The sequence below is a fragment of the Rhinichthys klamathensis genome, unplaced genomic scaffold (assembly GCF_029890125.1).
Source record: "Rhinichthys klamathensis goyatoka isolate OS25496 unplaced genomic scaffold, OSU_Roscu_1.1 h1tg000044l_1, whole genome shotgun sequence".
NCBI classification, from domain to species: Eukaryota; Metazoa; Chordata; class Actinopteri; order Cypriniformes; family Leuciscidae; genus Rhinichthys; species Rhinichthys klamathensis.
In genome coordinates, this window is record NW_026606591.1 from 280,001 (window position 1) to 297,165 (window position 17,165).

The 17,165-nt window shown below is 44.5% G+C and overlaps 1 protein-coding gene across 1 annotated transcript in view; it reads right to left on the minus strand.

Annotated features, from left to right (window-relative positions):
* tbc1d9 (TBC1 domain family, member 9 (with GRAM domain)) overlaps positions 1-17,165 on the minus strand; it is a 57,002-nt gene that overhangs the window by 12,027 nt on the left and 27,810 nt on the right. Inside the window, exons 9-15 of the mRNA XM_056247208.1 lie at positions 16,308-16,458; positions 13,331-13,545; positions 13,130-13,247; positions 12,186-12,471; positions 9,452-9,581; positions 9,239-9,337; positions 9,064-9,132 (exon numbers count right to left, since the gene is read on the minus strand). Coding sequence (XP_056103183.1) covers positions 9,064-9,132; positions 9,239-9,337; positions 9,452-9,581; positions 12,186-12,471; positions 13,130-13,247; positions 13,331-13,545; positions 16,308-16,458 — 1,068 coding nt within the window. The remainder of the gene's footprint in view (positions 1-9,063; positions 9,133-9,238; positions 9,338-9,451; positions 9,582-12,185; positions 12,472-13,129; positions 13,248-13,330; positions 13,546-16,307; positions 16,459-17,165) is intronic.

A 17,165-nucleotide genomic window follows, 5' to 3' on the forward strand; every position in this document is an offset into this window, starting at 1 on the left:
AGAAGCGCAAGCCTAACGCGAATCCCAACGCGACGCTTCACGCTTCACAACGGGCATACCGTGCGAGATAAGATGCAAGTAGCTAATCTAAACAGCTGTTTGTCGATAGAAGTTTTAAATGATCGACAGAAATACTCAGTTTGATCAAAGACAGTGGATACTATAAGCTCAATTTAACAACACAAGCACCCTATTAAATATATTGCCATTATTATTGTAATATATTTGTATAACGTTACCTCGAATGTGTTCGACCTTTTCACTGTTTGTATCACTCCGCTTGTTCGTGTTTGCGCAACTTGCATCATTAAGCCAGAAGGCGGCGACAAGTGACTGTCTTTATGAGTGAACAATTGAACCATTGATTAAATGAACAGATTAGCTAGTCCAAAAATATTGATTAATTTAGGAAAGGAAAAGTAGCTGAAACTGATCTTTGATGCTCATACTAATTGCTCATATGCCTCTGGGCACAGAATGATTGCATTGGCGTTTGTTTGAAATGTAACATCTACAAAATAATCCTTGAATCATTTCTTATTTAAGGACATTCCCGTTTCGAATATGTGATTGTGTATTGTCAACAATATGCATAAACATTCTGCATTTCCATTTTATAGTGTGGATCACTCATTGCAACATTTAAACTCATGTTAAAGAATTCTAATTCTCATGTTAAAGAATCTGTTATCTGATCAAATAGGTCTACTTCATGCTGACCACTGACATGCTTTTAAAGCTACTGTTGTCCTTCTTTTTTTTTTTTGGCCTTCAAAACACCTTAAAATGGACATGTTGAGATCAGGAAAACCAACATTTTCTTGGGGGGGGCATGCCCCCAAACCCCCCTAGCAAGATAATTTTTTGGAACTTTTATTTATAAAAATCCCCGTACGGCCCTGCGTGTCGGTGTGATTAAATCAAACAAACAAACTGCCAAAGAAATTGGCCCTGATTCTTTTAAACCAACATTTTTTCTTGTTTTAAAAGATATTTGCCAACCAATATTTTCAAACATGTTCAATTTCATACATTTCACGAGGGTGAAGTCCGTTGCTGTCTGTTAACATTAAAGGTAAAAAAAAAGTGAATTGTAAAGTATTTCTCTTTGTTTAATATGTACTCAACCCTACACATTAATAGTGTAAAAAGTGCCTCTTTGGTGTAAAAACACATTAAGTCATTTTACGGCGCGATTTTGAATGATGACCATTAACCGTAAAGGGCTCCCCCTCCCTATAAAAGCCAATTTAACCACTGGTTACATGCACACTGTAACTAAGATCAACATTTAGGGTTAAGGGTTTATTTAAATCATGTATCAAGCACCACTAAATATGACCAAACAAATCTCAATAAACAATAAATGAAAATAAAATAGCATTTATATTAATAATATTAATGGTCATTTAAAATGATTTAGCAAGCACCATTAAATTTAACCAAATAATCTCAATAAAACAATAAATATATATTAAATATTATAAAATAAAAAGACAAAAAAAATTTGCATACATAAAAGATTTTTTCAATGTTTATATTAAATGAATAAATAATGAATATTGATTTATTAATTATTATTATTATTATTATTATAATAAAGTACATAATACTGATGATGATCATCATAATCATTTAAAATTATTGAGCAAGAACCATTGAATAATAATACAAATATAGCATGTTTAATAAAACATTTCAATTATATACAATTATTAATTAATTAACATTGATTTAATAATAATTATTATAAAGTGAATAATAAATAAAAAAATGTTTTTGTTTTTTTACTCCAGCTAGGTTGCATAATTTGTTGAAAAATGCTGTTTTATGTGACTTTTCATTATTTCCATATGCAAAGCATCCTCTGATTAATAACCACAATTATTACTTTAAATGAACAAGGCATTCGGGGCATAAACGGCTTTGATCCAGATCAGGAAAACGACTCGGTTACTAACGTAACCTCGGTTCCCTGAGAGGAGGGAACGAGTATTGCGTAATAGCTTTACGCTATGGGAAAACTCCTTTTCTCGAGAAATATTGAAGTCTTTATGTAAAACGCATTGCAGCTGCACAGCATACAGCAATGAGCGAGGCAGCTCGGTCATTGGCTGTGCTGCGGCAACTTGCACGAACCAATGACGGGGCGACTCTGAACCCGCTTCCAATGAGCGTGCTTCGCGCCCACGCGCGTCAGAGCCCGCCAAGATGGGCGTGGCCAAGGGCTATATATTGGGCGCCCCGTCGTCTGAGTTCTTTAGGTTCAATCGACTGAAGCAAACTGACCAAGCACAAGCACGGCAGATTACGCAATACTCGTTCCCTCCTCTCAGGGAACCGAGGTTACGTTAGTAACCGAGTCGTTCCCTTTCGAGAGGTTCCTCCTATTGCGTAATAGCTTTACGCTATGGGAACGCCATGTAAAACGCCGTGCGTGCTGACTTCGCTTCTATTAAGCCGGAGGCCGGAGCCTGAGCCTTTGAGCGAAGTAATTATCCAACGAGCCAGCCGAAGGCGGGTTTTATAAAGGACAACGTGGAACGGCCCGATGGGCGTCCAGAGACACACACAAGCACATTTTCATGTACTGTCATGTATGAAAAATCCTCCACATCAGTTTCAAAGATGTGATTCTATGAGGGAGGAGACAATGCTTAGCATGTACACACCCCAGCCTATGATAGCTAGACCGACAGTATGTTAGAATGCAATGAGGGGACCTGTAGGTTATAAAACCTGATAAATGTGGACGGTGAGGCCCAGCCTGCAGCCGCACAAATATCTTGAATGGGTATCCCACTCGACCACGCCCACGAGGAGGCCATGCCTCTCGTAGAGTGAGCTCTGATGCCCAAGGGGCACTGAAGGCCCTTGGCTTCATAAGCCAGCGCTATAGCATCAACTATCCAGCGCGATATTCTTTGCTTTGACACAGCCAGACCTTTAGTGCGGCCGCCAAAGCATACGAACAACTGCTCTGTCTGTCTGAACAGGGCAGAGCGTTCCAAATATACTCTGAGTGCCCTGACCGGGCAGAGTAAATTAGCGTCACTTTCGTCTGCTGGGGACGATAGCGCGGCCAAAGATATCACCTGTGCTCTGAAAGGAGTAGAGAGCACCTTAGGAATATACCCGTGTTTTGGCCTGAGGACAACCCTGCTGTCGTTAGGTCCAAACTCCAGGCAGTTAGCGCTTGATGACAGCGCGTGCAGGTCGCCCACTCTCTTGACCGAGGCGAGAGCCAGCAGGAGAGCAGTTTTGAGCGAGAGCTGTTTAAGGTGCACAGTTCGGAGGGGTTCGAACGGGGCACGCTTAAGTGCGTCCAGGACCGTGGCCAGGTCCCAAATCGGCACCGAGGGGGGGCGTGGGGGATTCATCCTCCTGGCGCCCCTCAGGAAACGAACAACTAGGCAGTTTTTCCCTAGTGTGCGTCCTTCGACCGGTTCATGTGATGCCGCTATGGCAGCCACATATACTTTGAGCGTGGAGGGGGTGCGGCCTGCCTCCAACAGCTCTTGTAAGAAAACGAGCACACTCGGCACTTCGCATGTCTCAGGATTCAGGTTCCTGGATTTACACCAGTCACTGAACACCTTCCATTTCTGGGCATATAAGCGCCTCGTAGAGGGCGCTCGCGCCTCAGTGATGGTTCTCAACACTCCACTGGGGAGGTTCCCGGGAATCCGTTGAGGGGCCACGCATGGAGGGCCCACAGATCGGGGCGGGGATGGAGGATCATCCCGTTGGCCTGCCTGAGGAGATCTAGCCTCAGTGGAATCGGCCATGGGGCAGATTGCGTCATCTGCATCAGTTCTGGAAACCACGTCTGGTTCTTCCAGAGTGGGGCTACCAGGAGCACTGCACATTTTTCCTCCCTGATCCGACTGATGACCTGAGGTAGCATCGCGACCGGAGGGAAGGCATACAGCGGTCGGCTCGGCCAGACTTGGGCGAGCGCGTCTGTGCTCTTTGAAAAGAAGAGAGGGCAGTGCGCATTTTCCTTGGAGGCAAAGAGGTCGACCTCTGCTCTGCCAAAGGTTTGCCATAACCACTGAATCGTCAGGGGGTGGAGAGACCATTCTCCTGGGAGAACTTTGTCTCTGGACAGCATGTCCGCTCCCTGGTTCAGAACACCTGGCACATGCGCCGCTCTCAGCGAGCGCAGGTTGCGCTGGGACCATAGTAGGAGCTCCCTGGCCATCGAGTGCAGGGAGCTCGATCTGAGTCCACCCTGACGATTTATATGCGAGACTACCGTCATGTTGTCCGTTCGGACTAGGACGTGCTCGTCCTTCAGGTACGGGAGCAGGGCTCTGAGAGCCAAAGCGACCGCTTTCAATTCCAGACAGTTTATATGTAGGCGCTTCTCCGGGTTTGACCACAAGCCGGAGACAGGCCTGCCCTCGTAAAGGGCCCCCCAACCTATTTTGGAGGCATCTGTCGTGATCATTTTTCTCCTTGTGTTCACGCCCAAACTCACGCCGGACTGATACCAGTCGACAGCTTTCCAGGGCGTCAGGGCTTTTATGCAGCCGTGATTTGCTCTGATTAAAAAGTGGCCCGAGCGCCATGCGTGAGTGGGGACACGGCTCTTGAGCCAGCGTTGGAGAGGACGCATGTGCAACAATCCTAGCTGGAGTACAGCTGATGCTGAGGCCATGAGACCGAGCATCCTCTGAAATCGCTTGACAGGGGCGCGCGCACCCGCTCTGAACGATGTTGCAAGGCGCCGAATAGTGAGCGCGCGCTCTGATGAGAGGCGTGCTGTCATCTGCACCGAGTCTAGCACTATTCCCAGAAAAGAAATATTCTGGCTGGGGGATAGCATGCTCTTTGCAAAATTGATTTTTAGACCTAGGCACTCTAGATGACTGATAATCCAAGACCTGTGTGTCACTAACTGGCTCTCTGATTGTGCTAGTATTAGCCAATCGTTGAGATAATTTAGTATTCGCACTCCCCGCTGTCTCAGGGGGGAAAGTGCTGCATCCATACATTTCGTAAATGTACGGGGTGCCAGTGACAGGCCGAATGGTAGTACTGTGTACTGGTATGACTGTCCCTCGAAAGCGAATCTCAGAAATGGCCTGTGATGAGGCGCTATTGGAATGTGAAAGTAAGCGTCTTTCAGATCCACTGACAGAAACCAATCCCCCGGGCGAACTTGCGCGAGGATATGCTTGGTTGTTAACATTCTGAACGAGCGAATCATTAAAGCTTTGTATAGATGTCTGAGATCTAGGATGGGGCGGAGACCGCCATCCTTTTTCGGGACGAGAAAATAGCGGCTGTAAAAACCTGCCTCGCTCATAGAGGGGGGCACTGTTTCTATAGCGCCTTTCTCTATCAGTTTGAGCATCTCGGTGCGTAGAACATGTGAAACATCTTTTCTCACTTTCGTCTCTACCACTGCTGTGAAGCGGGGCGGTCTGCGAGCGAATTGGAGCGAGTAACCGTGTTTTATTATGTTCAAAACCCATTTCGGCATGTCGGGGATATTTTCCCAAGCTTTCGGTCGCACAGATATGGGCTGAATGCTGGCCGGGGGCGTGTCGCAGTGACGTATGGCCCCCGCCAGCGAATCGTTCTGTGTAAATACCGAGTTCACAGCTGTCAGCGGCGCGGGCGCGCGCTGAGCAGCTTTGTTGAATGACGAGTGCAGGGGTGCGTGTGAGATTACAGGCACGCTCGCTGTAATGCTCACAGAGTGAGATGGGGAAATGTTTAACACTGTGTGTATAGTGCTTATGGGTGGGGGTGCATAGACTGTGGTAGGCACGCGCGCCACTTTCATAAAACTTCCCGCTCGTGGCGGGAGGTTTTTGGCCATATAAACAGTGTTTGTGAGCTGGGGTGTGTGCATAACAGCGGGCACACGCGCTACTCTTATACAACTTACCGCTTTTACTGGGGAAGTGTTTATAACTGTGGGAACAGTGCTTGTGTGTAGTGGTGCATACGTAACAGTTGGCACACAATCTACATTTATGGGGCGTCCAGCCTGAGCTGGGAAAACATTTGGCACTGAGTTTACAGTTTTGATATGTGGGAATGCGCACTTTGGTGTGGACACGTGACCCTTTAATGACACAGGCAGAAAATAGCTCTTTATGTGATTTCTGTGTGTCGCCGTAAAAACGGCGTTTGTTTGCAGGTGGGCGAGCTGTGTGGCTGGCACATTGGCTGCTGTATAGACATTTCCAGCCGCCTGTAAGGGGACTGGGTAATGCTTTAAACGTTTTGGAGAGAACGGTCCGGCTCTTGCGAGACACGCGCTCTCCCTTTTCCTCCCTGTAGCTAGGAGGACTTACAAGGCTCTGGGTTCAGCACAATCCTGGGCCGAGGTCCCCGTCGCTCGGGCGGCTGTTTCCTGTTGGCGGAGCGCGAGCGGCGTCGAAAATCCGTTTCAGGTTTGGGCTGAGAAACGGGGGGCGCCGTCTTAGCTCGCTGCTGCTGAGGCGGCCGTTGGCGGCTCTGCGATGAGCTAGATCGCTTGGGCAGGAAGTGACGCATAGCCTGTGAGTCCTTACGGGCTTCGGTGAAGCGCTCGGCGAACTCCTTCACCGCTGGTCCAAACAGGCCGCTTTGGGAGATAGGCGCGTCGAGAAATGACGCCTTATCTGCATCCTTCATTTCTGTTAGCGTCAGCCACAGATGGCGCTCAAGGACAGTCAGGTTAGCCATAGCACGGCCGATTGACTGGGCGGTGGCTTTTGTAGCTCGCAGCGCTATGTCAGTGGCGCTGCGTAGGTCCTTAAATGCCTCAGGATCGGGTCCAGACTCGTCCATACTGCGGAGAAGTTTGGCTTGAAATACATGGAGGACAGCCATAGAGTGAAGCGCTGATGCAGCTTGGCCGGCGGCGGCGTATGCGCGACCGGCGAGAGCTGAAGTAGATCGGCAAGGCTTCGAGGGATGAGAAGCTTTAGCTTTCCATCCAGCGTTGGAGGGTGGACACAGATGATTGGCCACAGCTTCCTCGAGGGGCGGAGTCCCCTCATAGCCTCTTTCTTTTGCGCCGTCCACAGAGGAGAGCGACAAAGAAAAAGAAGGTTTCAGGCGAGCGGAGTGCGGGGCTTTCCACGACTTCGTGAGTTCGTCGTGAACTTCCGGGAAGAAGGGGGAGGGTCTTTGTCGAGGGGCCTGTCGGCGCCCCTGCAGGAACCACTCGTCCAGTCGGCTGCGGGCGGGTTCTTCCGGGGAAGACCAATCGAGCCCGAGGTCTTCCACGGCCTTAGAGAGAATGCGGACGATCTCAGAGTCCATGCTGGAGCCCGCGCTCGTGCCCGCTAATGTCGATGGCGCGGGGTCGAAGGACGAGCCCGGCCAATCGTCGGATGCAGCATCACAGGAAAAACTGTCATCCTTATCATCGTCATCCCCTGACGCGCCAAACGAGACGAGCCCCATCGCTCCGCTGGAGGGGTGCTGGTCCGCCTGTGTGAACTGGACTGGCGGCGGGGAGTCTTCGGGTGGTGGTGAAGCACGCGGGGATTGGCCCGGCGTGACATCACTGCAAACCGCGTGCTCCGGCGGCCTCTGTGAGCGGCGTTTTTTCTTTCGCGGCTCGACTAGAGGAGATGGCAGCACGGAAGAGGTGGGCTCTTTCGCGGTGAAAACGGCGAAGCGAGCGCGCAGCTCGGTGAGGCCCAGGGCGTCACACTCGGGACATCCGCCTCGAGTAAGGGCAGCCTCTGCGTGGTCCGGTCCCAAGCAGCGGGCGCAGATGATGTGACGATCCCCGTCCTGAAGAGGGCCTCGACACGAGGCGCAGGAAGGCATTTGAAACAACGCCTTGAGAAATTTGACTCTTTTAGAAAAAGTGTCGCGGGGGCGAACACTGATAGCTTTGAAAAAGGATATAGATGGTGCGCGCCGGATGGCTTAGCAGAAGGGCGATCGAAGGCGGCTGAAGGCGCCGGCGTCCTCGAAGCAGTCCTGCTGTAGGCTTGTCGACGGCGGCGGCGAAAAGACTCCAACAAATCCGGAGGATCCAGCGAAGAGAAGGTTCTTTGCTGAAGGAGATTAAATCTAAAGAACTCAGACGACGGGGCGCCCAATATATAGCCCTTGGCCACGCCCATCTCGGCGGGCTCTGACGCGCGTGGGCGCGAAGCACGCTCATTGGAAGCGGGTTCAGAGTCGCCCCGTCATTGGTTCGTGCAAGTTGCCGCAGCACAGCCAATGACCGAGCTGCCTCGCTCATTGCTGTATGCTGTGCAGCTGCAATGCGTTTTACATAAAGACTTCAATATTTCTCGAGAAAAGGAGTTTTCCCATAGCGTAAGCTTACGCAATAGGAGGAACCTCTCGAAAGGGAACTACAGTAAATGACAGAAACCATCTTTGGAAAAAAGATATTTGAAGTGTAATTTAATTGTTTACTTGGTTAAATAACATGGGGAGGCGGGGTTTATGACCTATACTAGGACCGGCCACCGGGGGGGCGATCGAGACGTTTTGGCTTCACTTTTTCAGTGCTTGTGCGGCACGCTTGGTTTGTCTCCACCTCTATGTAATCCCTCCCCCTTGAAAGGTATAAACTCTACTGTGCTGAGGTATTGAAAGATATTGAAAGATATTAAAAGATATCCTAACGTCTCCTGGTCTCTGCTTCGACGACGAAGAAAAAGTTACAACACTACGGATGTGAAAAACGCAGAAAATTTTACTTTCAATTTAAAGTTTCGGAGGCAGTGTGTATAACGTGAGGTCGTATTTATTTTTTTAACGTGAGAAAACTGACTGATTTGACTGCACTGACACTATCGGATGAGAACTGAACTGAGTTTTCTACAGAACCACTTATGGTTGAACTAATTTAATAACTGATGACCTTTACAACGAATCAACACTGAACTGACCAGCTGAGCAATGACACTTTTCTTATTGAGCTGCTGTACAGCTTAAATTAACTGTTTGCATCACTGAATCATTCTCCTATTATCACTGTGAAGCTGCTTTGAAACAATCTGTATTGTATAAAGCGCTATATAAATAAAGGTGACTTGACACACTCATGTTGCTGGAGTCGGCTCATGACCTCGTCATGTGACTGACCTTAAAGAGTGTGTAGAGCTCCTCCAACTCATCAATGCTGAAGGGCGTCTCCGTCACGATGGTCCGCACCTGCAAAACCAGCGGATTAGGCAAACATGAACGTGTGTGTAGTGCTTCATTAAAACTAAAAGTCACAGATCCACTGATTGAGTCAGAATGGAGAGTGTCAGATTACCACATTGCGTTTGGTGGTGTCTTCAATGGCCTGGATCACTCTCAGTCTCTGTTTGAAACGCATCTGCTCGATCACATCCGCCCGAATGGAGCCGAACTTCTGCCGATGACACAGAAAGAACACATGAACACACTTTTAAGCCGGTGAGCCCTGTAATATATACATCACCATGCTATTAGTAAACATTCAAGGAGAAACTTCAGATGGACGAACCTCATACGAGCAGCGCACAAGTTTGAAGATGTCCACCTCAGGATGAGGCTCGCCGTTATCCGTCAGGAGCGAGTGAAGATGAGGGATCGGAGGAAGGGTGCTGTCCTTATTAGTCACGCTGTCCAGATACCTACAACACACACACACTCGTTTGTGTCAGTATACTATAACTTGTAGTATACTGTACACTCACTTTGCAGCATTTAATCACTTTGCACCACTACATACACTCATTATGCAGCATACTACATACAATACTCAGCATGCAGCACATAATCACTTTGTATGAACATAATACAATACATTTGTTTATAGACTCACTACATAGTACACTACATACACCAAATGTGCAGTACAGTGTATAATCGGTGTAATATGCAGCATACTGTATAATCATTTGCAGCACAACATACTTAGTTTACAGGCAATATGTACGCACTAGGCACTACTATGTAGTACAATACTAACTATGTACTCTGTAATTCGCAGCATACAGTATAACGACTTTGCATAAACACAAGCATAAACAAACTTTGCTTACAGTCTATATATACTAACTACATAGTATCCCGCATACACTTAATCTGCAGTATACTGTATACTCTAGTATGCAGCATATGATCACTTTGCAGCACACAACAAACACAAACTGTGCTTATAAACTACATTTTCACACACATTACATAGAACATACACTATACTGCAAATTTCTTGTACTATGCAAATTGCGTACTATGTAGTATGCAGCATAATATTTTTGCAGTATACAAGGCAAGCAAACTTTGCTTATAGACTATTTATACTCATTATGTACTACGCTACATACACTAGATTTGAAAAATAGTGTATATGCAGCATATAATAATATTGCAGTATACAAAAACTTTGCTTATAGACTATATTTTTACTCACTACATTGCACGCTACTGTTGTATAGTCACATAAATCAAGAGATCACATTCAGGTCTCATTAGTAGCATTGCATGTACCATAAAAACAACTTTCTCTTCCCCTCTTGCATGCATACCAGTTCCCCACATAATACATCAACTCCCTCTAGTGGGCATTTGCCAATCAACATTATTAAGTGAACACAACAGCTACATACACTAAATTTGCAGTATAGTGTATACTCCATGTAGTACGCAGCATATAATCACTTTGCAGTACAGTACATATGCCGAACACTACATATACTAACTAGGTTAGCACACTAAACGTATAGCCTGATCCTACCAGACTCTCGTACACATTTGATTTGTACAGAGTCTGGCCAAAGTCCTTTTAGGCAAGTCATACCACTCGGCCTCCATCTTGGCAACGCCTCCGGGCAGCTATTTCGGACTAACAAGACCAGGCCCCTATCTAAATGAATGGGCAGAGAGTCAGAACTGCACTTTCACTGGTCACCAGGACATAAAAACTGCTTGTATAGAAACAGCAGTAAAATATGATAAAAATCGCTGAAAAAGTTTGATGACTTTGCCTCAAAATAAGGTTTAAAAGGCCTTTTCCTCCACAGGTAGTGTTGTTTTTGGCGGCCTGTTTTAATTTTAGTTTTAGTCTAGTCTTTGTGTTAAGCTGTCATTTTAGTTTTTATTAGTTTTAGTCAGGTTCATTCTCTTTTTAGTCTAGTCTAGTTTTAGTCGACGAAAACGGATGACATTTTAGTCTAGTTTTAGTCGACGAAAGACATAGTCTAGATTTAGTCAATGAAAATTGTATTTAAGTCTCTTTTTAGTAATGCAATTCTATTTCACCCAGTCAATATAGTACAAGTACCTATACTAGTAGTATAGACGAAATTAAAGTTTTTCCAAATGTAATTTCTTCTTTTTCTCCCGTGTCAGACTTAACTTTGTTTGTTGTCGGCAATGCGCTCCAGGAGCGGTGCGTGCATAACAGCAGAGCAGAGATCTACACAGTACCTCAACAACGCGACATAATTGATGTAGGCTAAAAATATTGATTTTGAAAATTGAATATTGATTGAAAGTAAAAAAATAGAGAATAAATGTTGTGATTGTGGTACAGCCGTAGATCAGTTGCGCACTGCAAACGCAGCACAAGTGAAAGCACAATAGCGCGTGCTGCTCCTGCATACACACCGCAACACGCACCGCATTCGCACTACACACGGAGTATGTGTGAAACAGCCGTAACTCTTCTAAATAATGCCGCGAGTGGGGCTTGAGGATGTGAACGCGCCTGCGTCTGCGCAGTGCGATCTGATGCAGCGCCTAAAGTGACACAGGAAACAGAAATGCTGCATAATAATAATAATGCAAGTAATGGCATGTGCATACAACCGCCATCTTTGGCGTTTTCCCTATATAGTTGTATTGAGGATTGAGGAAGTGGCATGTCTCTATATAAATTGTCTCTGGTCTGGCCACGCTCCATTGACAAGCGTTAACTTCCTTGAAGGCGGGGACTCTGTTGAAGTTTAAAACTATTGGATCTGCCATAAGCAATCACTAACGTTTGGTCATGACGTATGTCTACAACTCAAACTAGCGCACGTCATCGTTCTCAGCCACTCCCTCTGTTCGCTGATTGGACTGGTAAAAAATTTATCGGAGAAAACCCAAGAATATACAGCAAACCCAGACGTAGTACTGAAGGAAAATGAAAATTGGGCGGATTGGTACGTAGGAGGGCGGAGCCAGGCTACTAAACGTACTCGTCATGCTGTATACTACACATACTCAGTAGTATGCGGTTGTTGTCCTACCTGCCCAGGATGGTCATGGCTTCCCCGTCATCTTTACAGTCCAGCAGCTGGTGGATGTTGGCGTCGAGCACGGACAGAGCCAGCTGGAAGATGACCTTGATGCCCTCGTAGAAGAAGCAGTCGACCACCACCACGGCGCTCTCGAAGGGCATGACGGACAGGAAGAGTGTGAGGAACCAGGAGAGAGAGATGGTGGAGATGACGCCCAGCGCCTGCATGCAGTCGTACAGCTGAGGAACGTAGACGTGAGCCAGCTCCTCGAACACACCCTGGTCCACCAAAGCACCTGAGATACACACACACACACACACACACTCAGTGCTGTCAGATCTTCTTGTATCCGAGCCGTTTGGTGGCTGATAGGCCTGCACAATTAATCGTAATTGCGATTAGGCTGTGATTGTTTTCTATGCGCAGCTGGTCATTGATGTACGGCTCAGTAAACGCTGCTCCGTCTGAAAGCACTGTGAGTTTGAGTCCCTTATAACGTGCATTTGAAAAAGCAAACATCTTTCCAAACATGAGAAGCATTTATGAACCTCTTGTCCAACATAAGACAACATTTAATAACATGCTTTTACTCCAAACTCCCTTCATAACGACAGCTGAGCTCATCCTTCTGTGAGATGATGCGGCTTCTTACACAGAATAAGGCAGTCGTGTGTTTATTAGTCAACAAAGCGTTTCATGAAATCTTCTGTTTATTCAGCTACAGCGATAAGGATTTCCTGGAATGATGTGTGTTATCGTACTTCTGAGGCGGGGTACATTTGGCATGTGTGTGTGAGCGCCCTCTGGTGTTCAGATGGAGCAGCATTTACTACCGATCAGCCGTTCTGCACTGACGAGCAGCGCATAAAATAATCACAGTTTTATTTTGCGGTTTCATTGCGATTAATCGTGCAGCGCTAGTGGCTGTGAAGCTGGATGATCCTGGAGCTCACCTACGACTCTGGTGTTGTAGTAATCGGGAAGCATCCGCTCACACAAGGCCACCAGGAGCCAGAAGGCCTCTTCTTCTTTAGCGTACAGCAGCAGGACGGAGGTCACGATGTTCATGGCCTGTGGAGGAAGACGAGCTGGCGTTATGACCATGCTGTGCGTGCGTGTGTGTGTTGTGGAAGCTGTGGAGATGTGCATCATACCTGGCAGTAGCCGATGTTAGGGTTGCGAAAGGCGTACGCAGTGAGGACTCGACGCAAGGCTGCGATGCCCATCTCGTTCTGGAAGGCCGGATGCTCCGGGAGAGACCGGTGAAGGTCTCGCTCGATCTCCTCTGTGGCCAGATTATATTTCCCCATCGACTTCTCCACCAGATCCTCGTAATAACCAGGATGAGTGGCCATCTCATTAATCGCCCCTGCACGCAACAATACACACACTCAAAATTACACAAATGATTTAGCTAATAACTTTTTTTTTAATCCAAAACACTCCTGGAACAAAATTATTTTATTAGGTCATGATGAGTCTAATTATACTGGTTATTTTATTTTTTATTTAATTCAACTCTACTTGAATTAAATTAAATTAAATTCAACTCTACTTGAATTTATTTCAATTCAATTCTACTTTAATTTAATTCAACTCTAATTTAATTAAATTAAATTCAAGTCTACATTTGTATGCATGTATTATGCATGCAATAATTTACAGGTACAATAAACAAACTCCAATATTACAATTTGATATTTGACAGATATTCAAAAATCTTTCCTGGTTAGACGTTCTTTTTTTTTTTTTACCATGCATTAAAGACATTGCTGAATCTAACCTTTCTCTAGTGATAAACCATTTTCAAATATTTTATTAATTCTTATTTTAAAATATCATAATATTTTTATTTAAATTTATGTAATAAAAATATATATTATAAATTATATTTTATATGTGATAAAATATATAAATAAACTACATTTTCTGCTATTTTTATTGTTTTACCATGCAAGTCAAAAGTGATTAAAGGTTCTTGATATACTTGATAAACAGTTTGCATGAAATGCATCAATGAATTTAATAGTGGTGATTGTCATACAGGAAGTGATGCTGTATCTTTGCAATGCTCAGATGAACTGACATGAAACTTGCTTCTGCATTTCCACATGAGCCGTTTGGTTAACTACAGTTCAAAATGTATACATTACACCAACGTTTGTTATAACTATAGTGCATTAGGCTAAAATTACGATTATCAATTGTATCCACCATTTTGAACAGCTTTTTTTTAATGTTACCAACAAAATGTGTCAATCATCACCAAAACTATTACTGAAACAACGCCCTAAAAATACCATGCACATTTGGTTTCAACTTATAAATGGATTGAAGCTTCAATGTAGTCTTGTTCAAAAGTTAAATTTAACAGTAGCTGAGCTACTTGATTTCAAAAACGTGTTGTTTCCCCCTGCGATTACACAAAGCTGTGGAGAAACACAAGGCAGCGAGATTGTTTGCTTGTGCGGTCGTGTGTTTCAGTTTGTGCACTGGCCTATAAAACTCGACTCTTCAGAATAAGGTACTCAAATCTACAAACAGGAAGCAGGGCAACATACAAACAGGTACATGCACTGCACCACGAGATAACCACAACAAAACAGGTGTGTGTGTGTGTGTGTGTGTGTGTGTGAGTGCACGTAAAAGAGTTAACATGTTCCAGGTTGTTATTGAATACTAAAATGAATGCAAATGTCTAGTGCAGTGGCTGGTTTTGCTTCACGACCCAGATTTCAAAAGAGACATGAAGGGGTGTCCTGATTATTCTTTATTGCATAATACAAAAATGTTTGTTAAAACGTTACATTGCTATATAAATACATTTGACTTTGACTTTGAACTGTTCAAAATACACATTGTTTTAAAGCAATGTTTAATGTTTTTAATATCTGTATGCCTTATGGTTGCATTTAGCAGAATAGAGCTGTGTGATAATATAGTTTACATTTTCCGATACGTAATCATGCAGTAGGGATTTGCTATTTAGTATATACTCGATGTATGTCGATAAAGTTGCACATGCTTATGTGTCAAACTTTATAAAAAGCTGCCCAATAATATAGTTACAGCTGAGATTTGCTATACAGTAAAAAAAAAAAAAAAAAAAAAAAAAAAATCGAACTTAAATTTCATCATTAATTGATTTTGATTATTTCAAAATTAAAGGGGTCATGAACTGGCTTTTTAAGTTTTTTTATATTGTTTTCTGAGGTCAACTTATGACGTTCGCTTGGTTTTTACATTCAAAAACATCAAAATGAATAAGTAATAGGCTATTTTCTACCCTAGCTTTGAGGCTAGCTCAAAAACGCTCGGTTTTTATGGGCGTCTCGCATTGAAGACTTGGAAGTAAACGCCTACCGCTGTGAGTGGATAACAGTTTTGCATATTATAATGAGTTTCGTGTAATGCGCGAATCGGTGGGCGGAGCTAAACCGGCCGTGTTGAAGTAGGCGTAGATCTTCTTCTGCGGGGGTGGTGTTTTATCCTCTTTGTCGTCATAGTTCCCCACTTTGAAAAACGAGTCGTTTGCTGAGCCTGGTGTCAATTAAAGCTTTTATTGGACTAACAAGGACGTTTTCAGTTCTGAAACTTACAGGATATTCTTATAATATGATGACCTCTTAGATGTCAAAAGCTCAAGGAAAATTTGATTTCTCAGTTCATCACCCCTTTAAAAACTATTTCTGTTGCGCAACTTGTCCATGCCGGCATCAATCTAATTAGACTATCTTCCACCAAATGACATCAATTAGTAGAAATTGTTTTGACAGACTCTTTGATGTCAACAACAAATGAAATGAGCAGACCGAATTATGAATATTGTTTGCTCTTTGACGAATTGCTTTTGTTTGTCTTTTGTAAAGTCGCTGTGGATAAAAGCGTCTGCTAAAGGCATATATGTAAATGTAAAATGTATTTATTTTGGTGCCCTAACTGTGCTTGATATTCTGGGGTGCGTTTCCCAAAAGCATCGTTAGCCAACTATGGTCGCAAATTCCATTGAACTCTATTGGTAACGACAGAACTTGCGACCATAGTTGGCTTTGGGAAACGCACCCCTGGTTAGTTGTATTTATCGCTTCTATTCAGCTCTGTTTTTCTCCCTGTTGTCCGTGTGGGACTCACCAGAAAACAGGAGCCACAGCTCTCCTCTCATGTTCTCCGGGATGCCCTGCAGCACTAGGTCTTTGGTCTTCTCCGTGCGGTACATACACACTCCCTGGCCGTATTCGGTGAAGTGATTCTTCCAGGCCTGCTCCTTCAGAAACTCTTTAGCCTGAAAACAAGCGATTAAATAGAGAGCATCTCATCAATGCTGCACAGACTTCAACTTCAGAAGTGCTGATGACGGAGACTCTGACTCGAACGAAGAAGCGAAGCCAGTGAGCCGTGAACAGCATCAGCTTTCAATTCGAAATTTTGAAATGTGGTGCATTTAATGTATATGAAAGCTTTAGATTAGACAATCTTGTGAGCAGAATCACTTAAATACTCCACTGAATGCAAAACATTAATTTTTGCTCTAGCGCACTGATATTGTGACTAAACGAAGACAGCATAACTAGTTTGAAAACAAAATGACTTGAATCAGCAGGTTTTTTCAGGTCATTTGTTGCAGGTCACCAAACAAAACAAACTCGGTCTTCTCAAGAATGTGTTTCCTACTAACGCATCTCCTCTAACCACAACAAACACAATAACATGTATCTTACTTCAGGCTTTGAATTCTGAGTGGATGCGGTGCATTCGAATGCCGGTAAACGCACACCTGTAACCGCACTAAAGCGCCAAACACCCCGTAATTAAGCTAAAGAACTACGTAACTTAAATAAGAATAGTTTACTCAGGTTTCTACTTATAAGTTTACATAATCCAACTATTTACTTAACATTGGTGTATTTTTAGCATATTCCTGTTGTTCTACGCAGTGATTTAAGGGTATTTTAGGGGCAAAAGCAGCTCTTGAACATGGTAAAAATCACT